This window comes from Aulonocara sp. 'chitande type north' Nkhata Bay, linkage group LG7 (assembly GCF_057382095.1).
Source record: "Aulonocara sp. 'chitande type north' Nkhata Bay isolate Kocher_YH1m ecotype deep benthic linkage group LG7, A_spYH_male_GT1.1, whole genome shotgun sequence".
In the NCBI taxonomy this organism is placed as follows: domain Eukaryota; kingdom Metazoa; phylum Chordata; class Actinopteri; order Cichliformes; family Cichlidae; genus Aulonocara; species Aulonocara sp. 'chitande type north' Nkhata Bay.
Window position 1 is genome coordinate 5,871,730 of NC_141350.1, and position 25,670 is coordinate 5,897,399.

General features: G+C 40.1%; 1 protein-coding gene across 1 annotated transcript in view; it reads left to right on the forward strand.

The window, feature by feature from the left end:
* b4galnt4a (beta-1,4-N-acetyl-galactosaminyl transferase 4a) overlaps nt 1–25,670 on the forward strand; it is a 155,326-nt gene that overhangs the window by 71,115 nt on the left and 58,541 nt on the right. Inside the window, exon 3 of the mRNA XM_086298183.1 lies at nt 18,042–18,140. Within this exon, the coding sequence (XP_086154309.1) occupies nt 18,042–18,140 (99 nt within the window). The remainder of the gene's footprint in view (nt 1–18,041; nt 18,141–25,670) is intronic.

Sequence of the window (25,670 nt, forward strand, 5' to 3'; positions counted from 1 at the left end):
TGCACCAAACATTAATTAGCACATATCACAGACAGAATCGTTAAGCGCCTTCCCGATACTAACACTAACTAGCCAGCTTTGCTTCATAGTCCAGGGACATATGACACAAAACCAAAACATCCACACAGGAGAGTCTGTACTTTTTTGTCAGATGGCTGACTGCTGGAAACTAATGGAGCAGAGGTCAAACGTGTCACATCTGCTTCCCACTTTTTTTCTCTGCTGTCATACAGGCTCGCCAGAAATCAACCAATTCGCTTGAAAAATGCAATTTTGTTCATATTTCTGGAGCAGAATTGAGTTGTGTGCATTTCTTCCTATTGAGAAGACTTTTCACAGACACTTTTCACAGATTTAGTTGGCAAGAACACTCTTTGCTGTTTACTTTGATCTCTTTTTTGAACATATAAGAAAGCACAGGTTTATAGGTTATTTAAAGATAAAACTGGAACTTGGCAGTCAACTCATAAAGACACAAAAGCCAAACATCTTTAATAATCTAAAGCTGCAATAGCAAAGAACAACAAAAGTACAATCGCGGCTTGCACTCAGTTTGTTTTGACACTAGCACATGAAAGAAGGCATGTCGAAGTGTTTGAATCATTTCGCATGCCTATTTTGTGAAATGTAGCATGAAAATGTGAAAGCACTGACTATCCTGACTTATTCATGTAGAAAAACTTTATTTTTTTTGTCAGAAAAGATGGGGAATTCGTGCTCACCTGGAGCCATAATGAAGCAACTCTATGTGGTAAAAGACTCATTATACTATGTGCAAAATTGTGCTCCTACATTTTATCTAGGCAAAGAGCAAGTAGAGTTGCACAAAAGTGAGTAAACCCTTTACGTTTACCAGAATTTCTGCATTGATTACACATGAAATGTGATGTAGCCTTCATCTAAAGTCCTACTTGTGTGTGGTTGGTATTACCAGGAGACCTCATATGTACTCACACAGCCTCCATAGTTGTGATGAGAGAATGAAGCAGAACAGAGGGAGGAAAGGAAAATAATGAAAACCACGAGTGCCAATTTAAATAGGACAAATACTATTACCTCAGTGTTTGGGAAAATGTTGGATAATATGAGGTTGTTTTTTTTTTTTTCTTTTAGAAATAATGGGCAGGGCAGATTTGCTTGGGGCTCAGATCACAGACCATTTCTGTAATTATTACAAAATGAGGTGATGCTGCTTTTTATGTGAATAGGGCTTAAGTTGCAATTATAGCCGCATTCTCACTGAAGTAATGACACATGGTTTTCATGTGTTTATTAAACACACTAAGTAATCGTTTAGTCCAGGCTGGAAAATGTCACTAAATCTCTCTGCTAACTCAGCTTAAGGGAATACGTGCAATGTACTGCGTTGTCGAGCCCTGTTACTGATAAAGTCGGCTCTTCCCAGAAGATTGGTTGGTGCGTTGCCTCAGCCACAACTTTCACAGGACATTAGAGCACTGTATAGAAACCTTAGTATTATAGAGATGCATAACAGAGAAAGTGAGGAAAAAAATTACTTCTAGTCTCAAAATAGACCAATGGGGGAGGTGTAAAGTTGCTACTCTCCTTGAGAGTGGGCATCCTGCAGAGTTCACAGCAAATCCAACAGGTGTGATCATAAATAAATAAATATATAGTTGAAAAAATAAAGAAAAGCTGAACTATATTTCTATCGATCAAGAATGTGCATTGCACACCTATATCAAAACCACATCTAAATTGCGAAGCAACAGACCATCTTGGTCCTGAGTGACTTGCCTAAGGACCTCAACATCTAGTGTTGGGAATTGTAGCAAAAACAATTTACTGGAGGCTGCCAGAGCAGCCGTCCATAACCAGAGGTTTGGGAGAGGCTTTATGAGGTGCAAAGAAAAGACAAAAGTAAATCAGTATAATAGGTTTCTTAAATGGCCAAGGAAATGAACTAACCTTAGCTCATCTGACAGGGTTTGGCTTAACCCAAACAGAGCTGTTCAATCAAGACATCAGCCAAAACAAAATGGTGAATTGAAACCGTTTTTTTGCGAAAGGAATGATCCAGAATGTCTTATCATTATTCAAGTCTCACAAAAGACCAGAAAAAAAGCTTTGAGTTTTGCTGCTGCTAAAGGAGCTTTTATGTGTTTATAGAGTTCACTTACTTTTCCCAGACAGCCTTCTGATTACTTAATGTGCTCAAAAAAAGACAAAAAGTTCTTGGGTTTTATAAGTTTAGTCAGATGTTTCCGTGTGATTGAAGCTTACATGAAAATCAAATTACATTTTGGGCAAAATCAAAGCAGAAACACTTGTAAGTTCAGAGGATTTGCACCTTTTTCTCTAGCTGTTGGTGTGACTGACAGAGAGAAGAAGAAATTTCTGACGAAAATGTCATGTCATGGTAAAAGAAGCAGAGGTGACGAGACAGATGTACGGAGTAAGACTGAAAGAACAACCCTTGACCCAGAGCAACCGCTTTGTCACAGCCAGTCATCTTCTTCTCCTGCCGTGAAAATTCTGCCATCAGATTCAAACCTGTTAGCTATTGGGTTTGCCAATTTATACTCCTCTGTATCCCTATTGCATCTATATATGTTGGAGAATTTCTTATAGGTTTTGTTATTTCAGTCTTTATCATTTACAGCATAGAACACAACATAAATTGCATGCAGACAGTGAAATTTTAATCATAGAGTATATCAAAGACCATTTTTCTCTCTTTTTGTGTGTAGGGTATGAGTGAGTGGAATCCTATAGTGTGTGGGATTCTTGATGTCTCTGTATACAGTACTAGAGGTGCTGGTGTGTCTTTCCATGGTACGTGTCATCTCTGATCTGACAAGACACTTGCAGATAGATGATATTACAACCCACGCACCTGCCTGATATTGATGGGGTCTCCAGAACAATGTGGGTGTGCTGTAAATAGAGGTGGATGCCGTGTCCTGGGATAAGCTATAAATTACCTTTCCACCTCCATCTGAGTGTCTAGAGGCTGGATGGACAGACAGAAGCATGGATGGAAGCACGGAGGGGGACAGGGAAGGGGACTGAATGAGCATGAGGTCTGAGATGTACAATCATAGCTTTAAGACAAATGAACAGCTTGGGACTGTGGGTGTACATGGGCGAGAGACAAGCAGTGACTGGCTATGATGAAGATTCATTGCGCTTTTCTCTACTATCCATCTCCACTAACTTGTGCAGACACCAGTGAATAGCCCAGCCACTAAGTTGCTTGATAGTTTGCTACTTGTTTGCTAAAATAGAGCAGATTTCAAAGAAGTTACAGGCTGAATGATGACATCTGAAAGCCAGTCAGATAAAGCAGTGATGTCAGAATCGTGCGCAGGTGATCAAAGGTGTCATTCATATCAAAACTATAATTCTGTATTCAGTGTTTTTCAGATATGTACAGAAAGCATGGTTCACACAACATATGCTCTTTGAAAAACCTCCAATTGAGCTTACTAAAAGACTGCACCAATCTACTGTCTGCATGAAGTAGTCTGCACTTATTACAAATACAATAAATCTTAACTTATAAAGTGTTCAGAGTGTTCTCTCTGTCACTGTTGCCTACTTCGACATGTTCTTCTTTGGTATGGCAGTAATTTTGTCAAACTTTTAAAGGCTTAGCCCAAGTGATTCTACAACTTCAGCTTGTAACCCCCCCAAATAGTGATGCATTTCACTGTTGTGAAAAATAAAAGCTTCCCCATTTTGTACATTTTCGCTGTCAGGTGAGCGGAATAATTTTATGAATTGCACCTCAGCTCAGTACTTTGCAGTGTGACTTGGCAATGTAAAAGAGCTCCTGGGCCAAATGTAGGCAGCACATTGCTGTGAAGTGGCTCTGAGGCTATATTGGGTTGACAGGGACATTAAGCACAAAGCAGCAGGGGCAATTTTAATTACTCTTTGTCTGTCTTGTTGTCTTGGTGACAAACGGGAATGAGGCATGTTTACAGATGACTATGCTGCATAAAACATCTTAGAGGCAAATGAAGGGAAGTGAGTTAGAGATTTCTTATTTATTTAATTTTTGACTGAGATGGTAATAGATGAGACCAACACGTGGATCTGAGATCTCCAAACAGGTGTGCAGTTGATGAAGTGGGCTGTGGAGGCGAAAGCTGAAGAGACATTAGTTTTGACGCAGTTTATTATCTGGCAGCTTCCTACTCAAACACGCCCATATCTATTCTGTCAGTTTGACTTGCTCTCAGGAAGAGAGGCTTCAGGAAGAAAGAGAAAGGCTAAAGCAGTTTCTCAAAATATGTCGCTAAGGTTAAAGATGCCTGACATGCGAAACAGACGCATGTCTGCAAACCGCGAGAGGATGCAGAGCTACTTACAGACCCAGCTTTCTTTAAGAGGCAACACTGAGTATGACATGTTCTCTGCTCCTAGAGCTAAAAAAATAATTAGTCTTTCTCAGATAGAGATAGAGAGCAGAGAGAAAGTTTAGGGCTTTTTGTAGTGCAAATTTGATGCTGAGTGGTTGGCAAACATAAACTACATGTAAAGAGCTTACGTAATAAGTGGTTTCTTATATATCAAATCAGGGATGGGTTGGTTTTGTATTAAAATTCATTTCGCTTTCTCTGTACTTGGAGGGAAATCAGTTAAATTAGATTAAAAATAAAGTAAAAAGTAGATGGAAAAGAACTGGAAAATTACCCAAGGAAGATGGATAGAGGGGAGAAACTACTAAAGGAGGACAGAGGAAGCTGGACTGCACAAATGTCAGTTACAGAAATTGGCCGGGCAGTAAAGAATCTGCTGCACATATTACAGATACAGCATGCCAAAGGTTCTCCAGCACAAATTACACAGTTAGTATGTCTTGTTAGCTCGACCTTCAGATGTACAGTAATTGTCGTCTTGTCTACTGGGATGCTCTTAAATACAGAGATATGTGTAATTACACAGCTGTGCTGAGTATTTATTGCACACTCTCATATATAAATCATTAGGCTTCTTTTGGTCTTTAAAAAAATATGAAAAATATAATTTGGAGTTCAAACTCCCTTTAATATTTTATGTATTGGGGAGAAAGTTATTTTTCAAGGTTTGCTCCAAAGTCCCAGAAATGTACTGTTTTCTCACCACAGTGGCGACAAAGCTGTGAGTGGTAAAATTCAACTTGCAGCTGAAATGGCTGCACGACGCAGAACACCGCTCAGCTCACATTTAGCCCATAAAAAACATTCCAACTTGTCAAATACAGGTGTAACTAATGGCCCCATTTTATTCAGATGCCGTTAGGTGTTCCGGTGTAGTACGGTGGTTACTGTGAGTGTTTACTCGCTGGACTTGTTAACTGGGACACTGGGAAATCAGTTATCACTAGGGAAGCTAGTTACAAATGTGCTTTTTATAGTTAAAAACAATAAGTTGTTATAACAAAGGGTTTTGGATATTTTTGCACTGTTGCATTTGTTTTGGGGTTTTTTTTGCAATTTAAATACATTTACTTTGTAATGGTTTGTATTCAGCATTAGCAATCAAATTTTGAGCCAGTCAGTTTCTTCTGATTATGTTGTGATGACTGGCGCATCTGTTGTCCCTTGTCAGTACGCTTAATGTATTCAAAGCAGTATAAAATAAAATAAATATATACATTATAGAATTATACGTGTTGATTTTGGGCAAAATCTTCACAATAGGAGTTGAGGTCCTCTGTGCGTGACATCTTAACTTATAATCACAGATAATAAAAAATAAGTAAATAAGTAATGATAAAAAAAATAATAAGAATTGGGAAAAAGGAAAGTATTTCTGTGGTGTCAGAAGCTATTTCCTCTTTAGTAGAAATAACTATGTGTATGCATTTTTCATAATTGTCTACGCGTCTCTGTCTCATGCTGTGTGTATTTAGTTGAAAGTGTTGTGAGTTCTTTAAACCTTTTACCAACATTTTTTTAGAATGAAATTCAGCCTTTGGCAATTTCCTTGATTAGCCCTCGTTTTATTCTTTTAACCATTCCTTGGTGGATGTGCTAATCTGTATTGAAGGGAACCTCTGAATCCCGTTGATAGCTCTGCTTGTGTTTCATTTTCATCTGGCTTCACGTTATCTTTAACCTCCTAGGACCTGGTGTCCACATATGTGGACATCACATTTTGGGTTATTTAGACCAAAATACTTAATTTTGCTCTACAAGGACCTGATATCCACTTACGAGGACATTATACTGCTACTGTTCTATCGAAATTTTAAACAAATATCCTCATATGTGGCTCTTATTTTTCTTAGAAACAAAAATCTGGTAAAAAAAAAAATAAAAAAAAAATAAAAATCTGGTAATTCTTTGTTTTTACATTCATCAGGTCCCATTATGCCCAAATATCAAAGAGAAATTAAAAATGCATGTTGTGGAAGAGTTCGGGTCTTAGGAGGTTAAGCAGTCTTTGATGTGATTTAAAACTAATAGCAGTCAGCTGTTCAGCCCCTGAGTCATTTCCACCTTCGTGTTTCAGATTTGGTAAGAAGTTATTTTCCTTAAAGCATTTTGGTTTGCACAAATGTCCACTGTTACTGTGGCTAAACAACCGTATCCCTGGTTCAGACCCATAGCACATGACTAGTTCACACCTGTGTCACTGGAAGGCTATAATTATACTCGGATCTTCTTGTCGGAAACTCTTTTTTTCTTGTTTGAAGGCTTTTTCTGGGACGACTTCCATGCAAGTGAGTTTTTTGCTATTTCATCTCTCTTTGAAAGTTCATTTAGACACCTACATTTATGAGTTACCTGCATGTCTTTTAATTAAATTTCGAGGTCCTTGGAAACCTTGTTTTCGCATCGACTGGTCGACCTTAGAGATAAAATTGTCTAAATTTTTCAGCAAGTTTCCCCTTTTCTAATATAGTCGCAATGTCTCAGGGATGCTGGAAATGAGAGAGCACTGGCCATTTAAAATATGACAAGACTTTACAATGAGTTCAGAATAGCTCAGGTCCCTTTCATGGCCCCAACTGGCAAATCATTAATCTTCCAGAGCACTTATCTAAGAAGGTTGTCCTTCTAACACAAAACTGCCTTTTTCCTGTCATGATGCCAGAGAAGTTGGTCCACTGCATCTAGTGGACTAAATTATAGGTTTAAAGCAAGGCAGTCATGTTAAAGCTAAACCACTTAATAGAATATACTACTTGCAGTTGGATCATTTCTTTTGTATAATTTGGTTATTTTGCTAGACTTTCTTTCTTCTTCTGTTTTTTCCTGGAGGTCTTACAGAGCTTTAACTCTAAGCCTTAAAGGGCCACACAGTTAAATAGCGAGTAGAAAAGCTGATTATTGAGGTCATGTGATTGCTAACCATGTGACATTAACTTGTCTGCCATTTTGAATGTGTGACAAAGTTGGATCAATTGAATGTCTTTTTGGCTTTTCATAAGCACACTGAAGTAGTTTTATCAGTGTTTTCTCCCTTTTCACCTTGAATGTCTTCTAAAAGCTACGTTTTTCTTCATTGCACAGGAAAACGTAATATTTCCGAGACGCTTTGTTCCCTGCCATTGCTATGGACACTAGCAGATTACCACAGTTGCCTGTAGCACCATGGAGTGCTTGCTTGCAAACGCTCGCAAGGAGCTCTCTGATCAGTGAGGAAACTGTGAAAAGTGTGACACAAACAGGAAATGAAGGCTGTTTGTCAAAATAAAAGTAGTGCTGTTTAAACATGTGGGCTGTGGTGCTGACGCAAAACTTTTACTTCCATATTTCTGGTTGCACTTCAAGTTTGACTGCCGGCCATTTAGTAGTGACTTTTGAAAGTATTTACAGACACATGGTTGTCTTCCATGCAAAATACAGGAGACCACATGTGCTAGCAACCTGAAAACCCTCTTTGCATGAGATTTCACCCAGTGACAGTAAGGAGCTCAGGAACCACTCGCCACTGGTTGGCTGAGCCACAGCCACCCTTCTGAGAGAAAACTCTATAGCTGTTAAAGTTTTAAGCAGTTTAAAGAGGTTCAGATCACTGGCACCTAATCTGGAACCCTTAATTCCAAATGTAATGAGTTGAGAGTGTAAACGGAGGGCTGTACTTACTGTTCCATGTGATAATGTGGTTGAGCTTAAAAATGGCCATTTTCAGATTAGAGACTCTGGAACATTCCCTATCCAATTATTAAACTTTTCACAGATGCATCTGTCATTCATAATACACTTGAGCTTTTTGATGCGCTTCCTTTACTAATTAGTTATGTGGTATACATCTGTGTGCTGCGTGGATGAAAAGTCACCCCATTCTGAATTTGCTGTGTGAAGCGGGAGGAGAGAGCATTTTAAAATCTTTATGCTTTGATGTCCATCTAGCAGATGTGCTGAGATTTGGATGCTGGGCATGTGATACGCACATAGTTCATAGCGGAGTTCACATTCTTAAACACACAAACACACATGAACAGGTGAAGCAACGGAGAGAGAAAAGTGCTTTCGTTTTCAGGTCAGGCATTGCATTTTAGATGCTATTCGCCCCAGGAAAGCAGCCTGTTTCATCATTGCCAAACCACTTCTGTGCCTATCACACTCTACCCCTTGTAAGAAAACCAAATAACACCAGCAGAGAATTTCAGATGTAGACATGCACAGATTGTAAGACAAAAAGACAGAATATAAAATGGAACTTAAAGCGAATTCACAAACAGAAGCTGCAACATAGACAGCAGAAGGTCGATCAGACCCGCTTGCACAAACCCTTCGTCTATTTGTTTCGTCTCATCTGGATTTACTGTAACAGGATCCTAATTAGATTACCCACCAAAGTACGGGAAAGGCTTAATATGTCCAAAACCCTGGCAGCAAATCTACACAATCCAACAAGTACTGTCACTCTATAAACTTTTCTGTGACATTTGAAACTCTTCTCCTCTGCTATATTTTTTTCTCTCTGTCGTTGTTGGAACAAGCAAACGACATCCCACAAAAAGCCTTTTCTTCAGCATTCGTGTCATTATAAGAAAGTGATTCATGTATTTTCAATTTCTTGGCGGAACAGTGCTCTCTCAAAGAAAGGAACCAGGTGCTTTTTGATAAAATACTCTATTTTATGAACAAGTAATGTAGCAACAAGTTCATATTTTGAAAATATGAATAGGAAAATACTATTTATCCACACTTTTGACATTTTTGTCCTTCTGCTTATATTTGATAAGAAACCTGTTTTTACCAGTACTTTCAACATCACTGTAGCCTTATGGCACTGCAGAATTGTTTGTCGGTACATCTGTGTATATCCATCACTGTGTGAGGCCACCTCTGAAGGAGGCTGTGTGTTGATTAGGTCAGACTGAGCCCCGGCAGGTCAGCGATGATTGGCAGTTGAGTGTTTGCCTGTTCTGTTTGCCGGCTGCCCCGTGTCACACCCCGTCAATAGTAATCAGCCTGGACATAAAAGTCAGGCCTAATGTGGCTTCATTTCTCTCTTTCCTCCCAATTGCTCGATGGTAGAAGAGTAATACATTTCATTGCCCGGGCAACAAAATACTGACATGCTGTTCAAACTTACAGTGTGTTTGGCATCAGGCTGGATTCCTGCTCAGATTCTGGCTCTCTCTTTCTACTCTCTGCGTTTGTTCTCGATTCCTTTCACGTGATCTCTCCTTTTTCACTAAATAAGACCCCTGTCCTAATCAACTACTATTCACACAGAAATGATAAAGATCTAAGACACTTTGAACTGTCATTTCACAGAGTATTTTCCTAATGCTGTACCGAAAGGTACGTATAACAGTATAAACAGCTATAAATGTATAAGTTATATTGTGAAAACTAATTAAATATTTCCATACAGTTCTGACACAGCCACCAAAATTAAATTAAATCGATGTCGACTTACTCAGTTTGTGCTGGCTGTACATTTAGATGCATGAATGCAGACACATGTTTTCAGTAAAAATGAATGCGTGCACACACTACACACATCATCACATGAAAATCTGTGCTCTGTAAATACCAAACAGGTCACCCTCTAACTTTTCTGCTTCAACTGTCTGCAGTTTTTCATCTCCCCATCTGTCCATCTCCTCTCTTGCCTCCCTCTCTCTCCTCCTTCTTCCCCTTTTGTGTCTTATTGTCTCCCTGCTGTATTCATCTCTGCACCATTAATCTTCCAGCCAATGAATTGGAGCTCCTGACTCTATCACTCTTATTATCGGCTGCAGCCGTTCCTTATTTATGTTCCATTTTTCTCCTTCTCCTCCTCACTCAGCCTTGCTACTGTTGTTCCATTGACCAGCATGTAATTTCTTACATGAATAATGCAAGCAGTGAGACAAAAATAGTTGCATTCCTTGGTTCTCTTGGTTGGGATTTGTTCTGCAATCATTTAACTGAATGCATTTGGTTGAGCTGATTTCTATTCAGCAGTGCCAGCTACTTTGTTAAATGAAATAGGGATTTTGGTTGTAAGGGTATTGGGACTCCAAAAGCTGTATTCTTACTGAAATAGACTAGAACTAGATTGTGAGATCAGGGTGCAGATTTATTCAACCTCTCAGCACACTCGAGTACTGATCCAGGATCACCGAGGTGGTTCCCAGGACAATTCTATTCATTAGCCAACACTCAGAGCGGCCACGACAGTTTGCAGGCAAAATTAAATTTCAGTTTCTAGCAGCGCTGATGTGCTAGTGATAGACACAATTTTTATAAAAATGGCCAGGGTTGGTCAGGCAGCTTTCACAGTTTAAGATTAAACTCTTTGATGAACATGAATTATATAATATGAACATGCTTTCGGGGCATTGTTTCCTCAATATACTGTCTATAGGTAGAAAGATATAATTATGTCCCTGACTCTTTTTATTTACAGCTAAATAGCATTGCAGTTACAACAATAAATGCAATGTTCTCTGCCGATATATTGTCATGAGAAGCAATGACCACCCACGAGAAATTCACCTTTGTGTGAGTGACAGACTTACCCTTCACATCTCATTTGCTATACTTGTACCTGTATTATAGAATATTACAGAATATATTAGAGAGATACTCCCATACAGCTTATGACAAAATTTAATCCGAAGTGATTGATGGCCCTAATCACGACCTTTTGACCTCCCCCTCCCCCCCCGGAAGTGTGTAATGAGCGTGACGAATTGCATCCGGAGAAGGGAGGGGGGAAACCTCCGGAAGAGCGCCATCTGTTGTTGGGAAAAAAAAGTTTTTAGAGGGAGGGAGTGCAGCGGGGGAGGAGAATAAAAAAGCAGAGAGGTGGAGTCCGTCACAATTTCTAAGGCACAGACGCAAGATGGATTTCCTTCTGCAGCCCAGCAGCGTTCCTGTGTCCGATGAGATCTGCTCTCCCAAAGAAGAAGGCTTTGAATATGACATATTCAAATACAGCATATTTACTATGGAAGGCCTCGATCCGGACCTTATGACCCTACCGGAAATACTCCGGAAGTGTCTAGTCATTTTCAGACCTGATGCGTCATGTTCCCTAAGCACAGCGGTGATGCAGCAGATGATTCTGTGCTGTATAGAGAGACAGAGCGGCAGTTAGTTTTCCGCAAACTCATAGTCTGAATTCTGTTTCAATATTATGACAATTTTCTCTGTTTTTTACAATAGCGGGTGTAATTTTACTTTCTTAAGCTGCACCGGCGTTTGTAATGGGAATAAAGAGTGACTTCCTGTAGAGATTTCAATAGTATTTTATTTTCCTATAATACAGACGCTGTAAAAAACCTTTAAGATACACCATAGCTTGTGATGAAAAGAAGAACTTTCTATCCGCTTGTAACCTACAGGCTGCCTATGTGTAAAAAATGAATAAATATCCCTTAGTGAATACTACTTTTCCTTTTGAGAGACTGAAAAACAAACCATAATTGCAGCGACAGGCGATCTTGTTTCACACACACACACACACACACACACACACATACACACACACACCGCGGGTCAAGGAGGAGTGAGACGGCGGAAGAGTTTTTTTTTTTCTTCATTACTTTTACAATGGGTTTTCTCAATAGATAGAAAATGATGACGCTGAGGAGTCAACATCCGATATTATCATTGCTTGTAACCCGGTAAATAATTTCGTACATCTCCCCATAAAACAAGTCTTAGTGGAAAAAAGCTCATATTCGAATACGTTTATTAAAGCACCCCCCCCCCCCCCCCCCCCCCCCCCCCCTCTCTGTGGGAAAGAGTCAACCATGAGGCGAGTTTTGTCAACAGGAGACGGGTTTTGTCCATTTGGTAAAACAAATATCCGCCTCAAAGTCGTAATTTTACCGTTGCAGAATGTGGAAAACAGACAGCCCTCACAGGAGGCACCCAGGGGCCCACCTCACACACCATAGTTAAAATATTTAAATTTCAACTAAATTTGTAGTAATGATTGGATTTCCTCACTTATCTACACCACACTCCTTGTCCTTGATTTCTTATCGTTTCTTATCGTTCCTCTGTCCCTTAATAGAAACCACATATATAGAAACTATCCTCCCTTTCAGTTGTCTTTTGCACTTCCATATCGCAAAGCAGTTACTGTAGGTTATTTTCTGCTTATGCATTAATGTAATTAATTAACTTATTTATCCTTAAGTAAGGTAATGACTTGAGTTCTAATGCTTTTTGTCTCTTGAGTTAGCTGTCAATGTGGGATTTTTTTCGCCTCATGGTTGACTCTTTCCCACAGAGGGGGGGGGGGGGGGGGGGGGGGGGGTGCTTTAATAAACGTATTCGAATATGAGCTTTTTTCCACTAAGACTTGTTTTATGGGGAGATGTACGAAATTATTTACCGGGTTACAAGCAATGATAATATCGGATGTTGACTCCTCAGCGTCATCATTTTCTATCTATTGAGAAAACCCATTGTAAAAGTAATGAAGAAAAAAAAAAACTCTTCCGCCGTCTCACTCCTCCTTGACCCGCGGTGTGTGTGTGTGTGTGTGTGAAACAAGATCGCCTGTCGCTGCAATTATGGTTTGTTTTTCAGTCTCTCAAAAGGAAAAGTAGTATTCACTAAGGGATATTTATTCATTTTTTACACATAGGCAGCCTGTAGGTTACAAGCGGATAGAAAGTTCTTCTTTTCATCACAAGCTATGGTGTATCTTAAAGGTTTTTTACAGCGTCTGTATTATAGGAAAATAAAATACTATTGAAATCTCTACAGGAAGTCACTCTTTATTCCCATTACAAACGCCGGTGCAGCTTAAGAAAGTAAAATTACACCCGCTATTGTAAAAAACAGAGAAAATTGTCATAATATTGAAACAGAATTCAGACTATGAGTTTGCGGAAAACTAGCTGCCGCTCTGTCTCTCTATACAGCACAGAATCAGCTGCTGCATCACCGCTGTGCTTAGGGAACATGACGCATCAGGTCTGAAAATGACTAGACACTTCCGGAGTATTTCCGGTAGGGTCATAAGGTCTGGATCGAGGCCTTCCATAGTAAATATGCTGTATTTGAATATGTCATATTCAAAGCCTTCTTCTTTGGGAGAGCAGATCTCATCGGACACAGGAACGCTGCTGGGCTGCAGAAGGAAATCCATCTTGCGTCTGTGCCTTAGAAATTGTGACGGACTCCACCTCTCTGCTTTTTTATTCTCCTCCCCCGCTGCACTCCCTCCCTCTAAAAACTTTTTTTTCCCAACAACAGATGGCGCTCTTCCGGAGGTTTCCCCCCTCCCTTCTCAGGATGCAATTCGACACGCTTAGCGACAGATGGCGCGCTTCCGGGGTTCACCCCCCCTTCTCCGGATGCAATTCGTCACGCTCATTACACACTTCCGGGGGGGGGGGAGGGGGAGGTCAAAAGGTTGTGATTAGGGCCATCAATCACTTCGGATTAAATTTTGTCATAAGCTGTATGGGAGTATCCCTCTTATATTGTAATGCACAGAACAAATGAGGAAAAATGTATAAACTCAGGCGCTAGCTCATAAGCTTTTTTTATACCAGCCGCTGCTGAAAAACCCTGTGTTGCCATAGTGAGCGTGTTGGTGGTTAGTGAAGCGCAATGTATGGGCCCTTTCAAATAATGACCTTGTTGTGCTCCTTGAAAAATGTCCAAGGACTTGCATAAACATGTTTTTGGATCCCTAAAAGACTCTTGTGGTGATAATTCAGTAATTTTCTCTAATACATATCTCTGTTAAGCTGGCATAATTGCCCTTTAAGGCATAAAGAAGCGGAAAAAGTGAGCCACATAATAATGTTTTTGTCTGACTCATCTCCCTCAGCCGTCAAGCGGAGCATTTTGAAAATCAAAGGTTTCTTATTGTTCCCTGTGCTGCTTTCTTTGTTTATCACAGACCCAGTTTTCCTTTATTTTTCTTCATGATGATGTAAAGTAGTGAAAAGCAACAAACTGACAAGAATAAGATTAAAATCAAGCCCACCCATGGCGCTTCATTTCCTTTTTTTAAGTTAGATTATCATTTAGATGTTGAAGTTAGCCTTGGGTAAGGATAAGAAAATGTGCTGTGCTTTTTTTACTTTGTTACTACTGCAGCGAGGAAAGTCTAGCTGTAGGCCTGAGAACCTGCCTTTGTCCCTGTTAATTTAAATTAAGCTAGCACAGTTTTTTTTTCCTTTTCAATAAAATAAATTGAAGTTATTTTTCCCCTCTTACTGTTTAACTGTGCTAGAAAGAAACAGTAAATTTATGGATCCCGGTGTGTCCAGAAAGTTGCGAACTGAAAATCCATCTCTTCAGCTGTAGTCACATCACATACAGATCACCGGTGCTGGTGAGTGTGTAATGCTGCACAGAGCTATCTGGTACTCCTCAGAAACGAAGCAGACAGTGGTCTGTTTGGTCTGTTCAGTAAAGGGGATTCTGGCAGTCTACATTCACTGCAGACATTGGCTGTGCCGGAGAGATTTCTGAGGACTAGACTTCCTAAACATACCGTGCACTGTTATCAAACTTCTCTCAGTTGTTCCTGTTCCTCTTTATTGTGCCACTGATAATATTTGACCTCTTTTGTGTTCATCACCTTTCATTTGTCCCGTGTTATCTTGCTTATTGATTCTCATTTTCTCTTTACTTACTTCACTTCTCTTACTTTTCTCTTATTCCCCCAAAATAGTTTTTGTCATTATTATAAATGATGAATAATTTGTGATTAGTCACTTGTCATATCCCAGTGTCTTTGCATCTATTTCCATATTTTAATTAGATCAATCAGTTACCAGGAGCCACTGCTGATTCACTGAAACTACAACATGCAAAATCAGAAGAATTATTACTATTATGTTAGGGCTAATTAACATACTGTATACCTGTGGGGCAGTTAATATGAATAAAGAAGTTAATTTATTGCAATTAGTCCACTGTGGTTATCAAGTCTCACGTGGTTGGAAATTAGGATTTGTGGACTTGTGGATTCTGTCTTAGTTGGCTGGTAATAGATGGTGGAGGGGGAAAAAAAAGATTTGTGAGATGAGCCCCACTTCCCTGCCCCTCTTTCCCGTTCTCTGCGATACCGATTTTTGCAGATGCTGGTGCTTGTTTGTGTTTAGCAAAGCAGATTAATTAAGCTCATTGGTATTCCAGGACACTGTTCCCAGCTGTTTTCCAAGCCTAGGATCAGCAAGGTCATCCATTTGAATTTCGCTCTCTGAACATGTGGAGCCTGGAAGGAAACAGCTGGGAGGCAAGCACCCACAAAAGCGAGGGTTTTGACAGTCGAGATGGATGGATTTCAGTGATAAAATCTCTCTGATCGGTTCTATCACTCAACTCCTTATGTCCCTGATTCATTCCTCCCACAGCAGATCTGTGTGCGCTGTGTAATAGATCATTTGTTATTCCATTTGAGTAAAAGTCAAAAAGGTAAATAGTGTTGTAAACATATGATAAATAGGCAGCCTCATCAGTGTGATTGATATTTCCTGTTTTGCCTTGATGCAACTTCTAATATATAATGTCATCTGACAGGCCCCAGTTAGTATCAACATTAATTATCAGTAAAACATGTTAACATGGTTCTGGGCCCTGTGCCAGCAAACAATGAGATTTGTAAGTCTGAAATAATGAGTCTTTGTGAGTATTTGTGCATTGTAAGTAATAGCAACAACTTGTCAAAGTGGAAAGTCAATACACACTATAGTGGGAAAAAAAGGAGATACAGCTCATGAAGAATGCAGCGCAGCCTCGGGTCAATGAGTTAACTGTACCTTTTAGTATTGCATCGATAAGCAGACTTTGAGTTAGATCACGCTGAGGCAGCAGTTTACTGAGTTGTGTCCCTGTGAATTACTGTCCACAGTGAAGAAGTAAAGTCTGTTCTTTCAAGTTATTTCTAAAACATTAGCTCTTTAAATTAGAATCAGTAACCACGCACTACAAAATCTCTGTGTTGTACACGAATTGTCTTTAATCATCATTCAAACATCGCTCCCACCTGTAAACGGTTAAAGCTGACTTGTCAGGAACAAGAGACTCTTGGTTTGCATATAATAAGCAATGTCACCGAGACGACCCAAGGTCTAAACTTTACTATAAGACTACCGAGATTTGCAGCTTTTATGCTGAGATAAACAACACCTCAAACATAAAGAAGGATGAGTGGATCTCAATAATAATCATAATAAATGCCTAGTAATATTAGAAAGAAAACTGGTCAAAGTATGGAGCTTTGTGGAAATTAATATTTAAAGATGAGCCTGTTTAAAAAGTCTAACTGTGGATTCATTAAAGACTGAGCAAGGGGCTTTTAATTAGCGAGGTTTTCAGTTATTGGTTCATAACTAAAGTTCTACTAACAAAACTTAATCTGCTGTTGAAGGCTGTGAAACAGCAAAAATATTTGAGATTCAGCGTCATGTAAGCTTTCCAGCGAATGTGTCAAAAAATATTTTTGCTTCAGGCACTGGGATTTAGTTTGCTAGTGTTCAAACAGCTCTTGATTCATCAGACTGACCGCTGAGTCCTTTCTCATACTTTTTGTGTTCCTGTTGTTTTTGATTTATATGAGACACCAGCTGATGCAATATAAATGTTTTGTCCTTAGTTGAGTTGGTGTGTGTGTGTGTGTGTGTGTGTGTGTGTGTGTGTGTGTGTGTGTGTGTGTGTGTGTGCACGCCATGCACAAATGCAACAGAACTAAGTCTGTTTGTGAGTCTTTTGGTACCCACAAACAGCAGGTACTTTACGCTCCTCTGGTGACAGACAGGAGGGGAGCCTGTTGTCACATTTCTTCATCATTATTTTCCCTGCCCTCCTTCATCTCTCTCCCTTGGAAGTTAAAAAAGTAATCAAAGGCTTGGCATCTGACAGCTCTGGCTCTTTGCTTCCTCCACTCTAAAAAAAAAAAAAAAAAAATCTTTTTTTTCCTCCTCCCCTGAATCTTTTGCAAACACTAGCGCCTTCTCGACAAAAGCCCCTCATTTCAGGGGTGCTGAAAACCTCTCCAGCTTTTCTCAGTGGAGGTGTGCCTCTTTTGACATCTCTGCTAAATGGAGGATGCTTTGCCACTCATTTAACAGCTCTGCGACTTTGTTCCTCCTCTGGGAGGCACACAGCCTTTTATCTCCTCATAGCTGGCTGAGAACTTGCTCTCCTCTCTGCTCTGTCCCACCTGTCACAGCGCAGCATTAGCATGTACATGCCTCTTAGCAGACCACAGAGAAAGAGCCCTGCAGTGCTCTGGCTGGAGCACGAGGCTTAGTCCCCTGGAGGAAAAATCTTGGCCGCAGGGTGAATAACTGGAGTATGTTGGACATTAGGGCTTTGGCAATTCAAAATGCTGGATTAGGCGTGAATAGTACGGAGGCATTTACACAAGGTTTTAACAGAAGGGAAATAAAGATGTTTCCTGTTATTTCACGATGTACAGTATGTGTTTTCATTTCCTATATCAGTTATATGCAGCCTCTGGAGAGTCAGATTACCTCAGTAATCGATGGATGGATGAATGGGTGAATGGGTGAATGGATTTGTGCTTTCATGAATGTAAGGCCTTAGTCTAACCACTGAGATCCATGACCGCCATTAGTCGACTCCTTTTATCGGTGTTGGTTTATGGTAACTGATTTTTAAAAGTGCTGTTTTTTCTTTTGTATGTTTTTCAAGGATGACGAGCCAATGACAGCAGGGGCTGACGGCAGAGATCACGCCCGTATTCGGAAGTTCCTCAGCCAGCACACCAAGAAATTACCCTGGAAACCAGAGGTAGTACAAATAATTTGCCCTCCTTTTTATTTGATGTGATTTCTCCTTTTGCACATATCACTTATTCATCTTCAATTTAAAGCCTTTCTTGCATCTCGCAGACAGAGCTATTGTGATTCCTCGGTTGTTTTGCTGTTTGTGTAATTAATCCACTCAATTTGGCAAGGCCACTTAGTGTGAATATCTTCCTCATTTTCTATCAGTTGTCCTTTCAACTGCAGTTGGTATTTGAGGTCAAACAGAGATCCAGCCAATTTCTGGTGGCATTATTGAAACATCAAACTGCAATTTATCATTATTAGGATAAATTATTGTGTCAGGATGAAAATATTTGATCCAAAATAATGATTACATTTCAAGCCATGCATGGCTGAAGTGATGTGATTTTGCTGTCTTTTGTGTGTAGTTGACACACCTGCTGTAACAACAGGAGCAGCAGACAGGCGTATTAAGCAGTGGATTATTGATAGAGAAAGCAGCTGTGGAAGTGTAATCTGTTCAGCAGGGTTTAATTATAGCTTTGTGCATGTATGTATGTGTGTCTGTAGCCTGGGACATGTGTTGAATTAGTAATTTTCCAAGTGGGGTAAAGTTTAACTACAAAGTCTTTGCTTCAAACCAGCATGATCTTCCAGCACACAGTGGACAGTTCACGTAGGTTCTCTGCCTTTTACTCTGACTTCTCGCTGCTTCCATAAAGCTTTATGCATGTAATCTTTTGTCCAAGGCAAGATTAAAGCAGTGCTGAGTGCGGTATGGGCCTAATATTGTTATAGTAACTGCATTATTTCAGCAGACTCTCCTGAGCTGGTCTCAGGTTAGCTTATCTTTGCCGTCATGACTTCTCTCAGCAACAAAACAGCCAAACACTCTCATTTGGCTTTTAAAGCAGTCATATGTGGATGATGTCTGCTTTTCTGATTTAATATGCCCTGCAAACATCTGTTGTCTGAATAGCGAGGGGCTGCATCTAAATGTGGTGATGGTTTTGGCATAATTTAAAACGGTGCTACTTAGAAAATGAGGAGTCACATTGATATGAAACAGCCAAGCTAGGACCACAGCCAAGTAGGCAGTCTGATACTGGACCATGTAGACTAATTGCACAAATCTAAATAGATTTCAAGGGTTGATCATAGCAAGAAGCTTTATTATGTTCTATTTTTTCCTCCTGTGCCTTGTGTTTTATCATTTTGCAGATCACAGGATATGTTTTTGCATTCACAAACATGTAAGTGATTTCATTGACCAAACATATTTTCTTATTCATGGTGTGGAATGAAAAAGCAAAGCAGCCGCAGAAGGAAAATAAATTTTGCAACATCCACACCCACAACATCTTACATTAGACATGACTAGCGTCAAAGCTCCCTTTTAAACGTCGACATGGCATTTCTTTGACTGATTTCCAGCCTACTCTTAAAGCACCCTGTCATTTAGTATCAGTGAGTTTTCTGGAAATCCTGCATAATTCTATCAAATATTTCAAGAATTTCTTGGAAGTTCAACACTCAAAAATCCTTTCTTATCTCTGCTATGTCAGGCCTAAGCCAAGTTTGTCAGAAACCATGCAGCGCGGCAGCTCTTCCTCCGCTCTCTTCACTAGCTTTCTGTCCTAATTACCAACATTAACTTGTTTTCTTGGTGCACAGCCAAAATGGTAGAGGTCTGTGGGGCCACTGAGCTGGCACTGTCAAAGGCGTAGACTCATACTGGCAGAGGTAGAGTGGTGCCATATGCCTGCCGTCACAGACTGGCAGAGGTCACATGGACATTCAGAAGCAGTCCTAAACCACATGCACATAAATTCAGTTGCAAAATGAAAAAACAACAACAACTTAGACAGAAAAAAAGGCACTTTCATCACTTTTAATACATTTACAACTGTGTGGCTTGCAACAGGTAAACGCTGCTGACTTGTTGAGGATCTTTGGCCGAGCGTGCTTGCTCATTCAAAGGTGACATTGGCACTTTAAATGCACTGACATGGGACATAGATAAGAAAGTAAATTGCCCCACTTTTTAGCAGTCAAGCACTAGACAGACAAGAATGGATAAACAGTCATTTGCAGCAAAGCTGACATGTATCTAGGGAGAATTTGAGCTTCTTAAACAATTTTATTTAGTCACACGCAGAAAGAAAGTGATGGTAAGAAGGATTAATAGTCTGCTAAGCCATTGTAGAAGTTGATATCAGAGGAACTTTCATGTTTTTTTACATGTCACTGATATTTCAAAAGCCACAGGGAGCAGAGATTTAACTTCGTCGTATTAAAGCATTAAGCTTGGTTTCAATTCTAGTGCACTGAGGAGGACAGGTGGAGGATGACAGTCTCCAAGTTGACTGACTGACTAAAGCGTCTGGCCTTTTGGCTCTTGGTGGAGCTGAAAGTATCTTTATGTCTGTACTTTTGGTGAAACAGATTTTGACAGCCTATTATTTACCACTCGAGGGAAGTGAGGAAGATATTGTGGCACAACACAGACACATGATTCATATGGAAGCAGTCATCACAGCTGTCTCTTCGCACAGAAACACATGGAGTGACAAGACTGCAGGACAAATCAGATCTTTGTCTGCTCTTCGATCCTCTCCTCATACCTCAGTAATATGAGGTGAAGATGCAGGAGAAGACGTCTGATATTTGTCTCCCTCTCACTATTGATTTTGTCTGTTTTTTTCCTCGGTCTATTCAAAATGCCAACTGGTGAATGACTGTGATTTCTCTTATCTGCCATTTAAATGTAAGAGTTTGAGATAAGAAAAAATGCTGCTCGTTCGTCGTACCCTGTCTCATGTTCCTCAGTTTGACATATCTACTGCAGCCTATCCATCCCCCTCATGTTACATCTTTGGCATTACTGAAGATATGTAATTGTAGGACAGATGGCAGATTATACAAACCCTCATTACAGTAGTTGATGTGGCTGGGATCTAGATCATATAAACCGTGTCTTCCATTTTTTTATTTGCTCTCACTGTGTGAAATGAGTTCTCATTATCTGTGTCCATATAGTGCTTCTTCCCCTCACTGTACCTTCGTTCTTATCCCACTTTCTTTTCTTTCCTAAATTACTAATGGAAAGAGGAAGGTGAGACAGGAGAGGGAGAGACTAAATGTTCATAGAATTACAGTGCATGTTCAATTATTCCCTATTTATTCAACACTTACATATAGTACAGTGTTGTGATGTATCAACACTGAGTTTTAATGCCTTCTGTCCTGCATGTCCCATGCGAGCAAGCAAAGTGGCTTTGTATATACCCCAATCTGCCCTTGATAGGAACATCATGTCTCACTTTTCTTACCCAATAGGGATTAATAGTGTCAGTTGGTGTGAAAGCTCGTCAGTGGGTACACTGAGCAGCCATTTGTCAGTGCTTTGCTGCCAGTGGGAAGCGCAGAAGGCTGCACCAGATTTTGAGAAAGGGAGAGCCTCGCGGAGAAGAGAGATGGAAAAAAGAGAAAGTTTTATTTGTTTGCTGGGTTGATGGTTCAGCCAGATGGATGAGAGAGAGGAGATATGGTGAAAGACACGCTCGCAGAATGTATGTAGCTTTCTGGGGGAAATGTGTGGTGTGATAAGAGTAGTGTACTATACAGTATTTGATGCTTTAGATTAAATGCCCTTCTTAATCGGGTAGCTTTTCTTGTACTTTTTCTTGTTCTTTTAGTTTGCTCCTCATGTTTGACAGATGCCATAAATTACTTTGGAGAAGCATTTCCAACAAATGCAGGTCATATATGGATGTTTGGAATCATTTTTAGGGCTGGGCCACTCTAGATTATTGTTATTATTATTTGTTTGAACCACTCTGTAATACATTTACTTTAATGTTTAAAAGGGTCATTTGCTTGCTCCATCTCCTTCTTAGTTTTAGCTGCCCCACTGTAAGACCCTTTGATAAACCCGATGACGGCAAGCTGTCTAGGCCCAAAGGCACCAGCACACCAACTCTTTCTCTACATCTCTATTCTCATGAGCATAACGTTACCATCTGTAGTGATTTCTCTGAGCCTTTAGCTGTTACTCTGGGATTTTTCTTCGCCTCATTGAGCATTCTACATTGTGCCTTTGGTACCATCCTAGCTGGGTGCCCACTTAAGGAGAGTAATAACAGAACAAAATTGTCTCCTTTTAATTGTCCACAATTTCTAGACAATCATCAGTGTGAAGTGATTAAATATTGTAACTCTCTGATTACTTTGTAGCGCTTTCCAGCTTAATGCAGTTCTCTAACATAAGTGTTTTTGCAAAGCGCTCTTTATCATCAGCAGATACTTTTGTAAGTAAGTTGAAGTCGCTCTGTGCCACACTTCTATATCTGAATGATCTATTCATTATGGACAATTAAAGTAGATTTTGTTTGTTCATAGTTGGAACTTGATGAGGAGAAAAGAAGTTGAATATAATTGCAGATCATTGCAAAAGAGGTAATGTTGTTTTGTTTTTGTTTTTGGGCTTTTTTGTCACATATGGTGGGCCAGGTGTTTGTACAATATCTGGAATAGTTTGAGATTAAGCAGGGTGTGGATGAACAGGGAAGAAGAAATGAATTCAAACAAGAGAAACTAATGGACAAGATTATACCTACATTTACATTTAAGAGGATGACTGGGCACAGGTTGCGTTTAAACACAACTGACTGTTAAAACTTTAAGAATTACGGACGTATGCTTTCAGTGTATTACTGCTGTTTATATGCTATATGTTTTGCCATATTTTTCATATAATGTAGACAGTTGAAATATGTATCAGTCCATTGGTATAACATGATAGTAGAGGAGAGCAGATTTGTAGGTTGTTCATATTTACATGTTGCTTTCCATGTCAACATGTTGCATTTATGTTGAACTTACAGTCACGCGTAATAGGATAAAAGTAGAGAAATTTATCTTAAAATGAACCAAACGCAGCTTTGTCTTGAGAGCAGCGTATAAACACAAGTCGCTAATAATAGTTTTTTCTAAGAATATGAATATATTTTCTAGTGTAAACAGCAAGAAGGTCCTGAGTTCAATTCCACCATCAGGCCAGCGTCTTCCTGTGTGGAGTTTGCATGTTCTCCCTGTGTTTGCGTGGGTTCTCCCCGGGTACTCCAGCTTCCTCCCACAGTACAAAGACATGCAGTTAGTGAGGATAGGTTAATTGGGAACTCTAAATTGCCCATAGTTGTGAGTGCAGGAGTGAATGTGAGCACGAATGGTTGTCTCTGTCTATGTGTTAGCTCTGCCACAGACTGGCGACCTGTCCAGGGTGTACCCCGCCTCTCGCCCTAAGACAGCTGGGATAGGCTCCAGCACCCCCGCGACCCTGAAAAAGGATAAGCGGAAGTGGATGGATGGATAGATAGTGTATTTAGCAATTTAAGCAGACGCCATACCTACTACTAAATATATGAAGTCTATAAGTCCCAACAAGTAGCCCAGCACATAGCCACTTTGGACTTACTTCTGATAAAATACAGATGCAGAAGAATGATTGTGATGGACAGAGGTAATTTAATATTTAGTTAGTTCAAGTAGAAGAAACAATCCTTCCTGAGAGTGCCCATGGCTGTTTACTTGATTGCTAAAAGTGTGATTTTGGATTAAACAATAACAGCTACATAAATGGAAGTAAAACAGCAAAGTAAGAAAGAGCAGCAGTCATTCTGTCTCTTCTTTAGCCAGTTACTGAATATAAATGTTAGCTATAAAAGAAAGTTAGCTGTCATCTGAAATGACACAATCTCTACATTCCTATATTATACCCATCGTGTAAAAAGCACAAAACAAGAAAAACACAGACAGGCAGTATCATTGTCAATACACCAACAAATAATGTGAGTATGATTTTTATCGCTCGCTGCAGAACGAGGAACGAGAAGAGAGGCAAAAAGAAGATGGAGTGAGACAGTGTGGCGGAGTGACAGCCAACAGCTGAGCTCAGGGAAACTAAAGAATGAGAGTCGAGACACTGACAGCATTTGGCAGAACAAAGACAGAGATAGAAGGGTGGAGAGGCAGAAATGGAGAGGTCAGAGGGAAGAAGAAACAACTTTAGGGATAGTGGGACTGAAGCCTGAGAGAGGGAGGGGAGGCCTGAAGCAACACTCAGAGAAAAATGATTGAGTTTAAGTTAGAGTCGTTGGAGAAAGACAACTTCCCTTTTCCCTGACTCCGTATCCAGCATCATGTTAAGGCCAGAGCACAGACAGAGCTCTTGCTTCCCTGTCACCCACAAAACAGAGCCAGTTATACACAAGTGGACCCCTCCCCCCCACAGTAAAAAGCCTTTACTTTACAGCCCACGGCCTCTCCAGGGCCACACAGGGATATGTTTTGTGAATAATTAGAGACTTTTAAAGCTGTCCGCTTATTGCTATTTGACAAGGAGAGAGGGGGGGGGGGAGCAGGTCAGGCCGAAAAAGGTCTTTTAAAACCCACAGGAAATCTATTAAAAGCTTTATATAAGGCATATTTACACAGGGACTAGTCCCCATCTGCTAAATCCTTCTAACCTCACTGTGCCTCCCCATCTCTATCTGTCACTCCCCCACCCCCCCTTTTTTTTAAAACATCAGACAGTCTCATCCATTTTCTTCATTCATTTCTTTTTTCAGATTTAAATCTGTCAGCCTTTCAACTGTCTCTTTCTGCTTTAATTTTAAAAGGAACATTTACCAAAAAATAAATAAATAAAAATATGTGAGCTTAAATCAGGCGTCCCACTGTTTGGGAATGACATGTTTTCAAAACAAAGTCATCCCATGGTTTATTCATGGACTGTAATTGCCATGTTGCTGTCATTGTCCTGGACGTTTAGTTGACCATGCAGAGTGTGGAGAGAAACGGGGACCACGCAGGTCATGCCATCTGTTCGAATACCTGTGTCATACTGAAGGAGCACAACACCCTCCACCAACATGTTTGTCCTTTAGAGTAGCAGTCAGAGAGACATTTGCTCACCTTCCATATCCCATTCCTCTAATCTCTCTAATGAGAGGATTGTGTTTTATTTACATGAGGTCACTGCCACTCCTCTAGTTTCTTGATTTGACAGCTCACTTCTTGTTGACTACACAGCCAGCACCTACTCTACGCACAAAAAGGTTACCTTTAACGAATGAAATGGAGCCAAAGTATTGAAGCATCTTTCCCTTTGATCCAACCCGGGGAACCTCGCTGTGCCGTTTTTCATAGTCAATTGGAGAGAATCAGCTTTGCTGCTCAAGTACTCTGTGATGTTGTAAATATCTGTGGCAGCATTACAGTGGCAACCTGCTGAGACTGCTGTCACACGTTGAAAGGATACCATATGTGTGTACAGTATGTGGTATAGTATATTGGTACAGTTCGAGACCATCAAGTATAAACATTTTTTTCCACTGTGCTCCTAGAGCTTGACGTTAAACTGAGTTGAGGTTATGTGCTAATGTGCAACAGCGCATCAGAGTGTGTAGTGAAGATATTAAGAATTACACTCTTCATTGTTTCACTCTGTAGAGTTTTTCTCTCTTTTCAAACATTGCGTGACCCAAAGCAC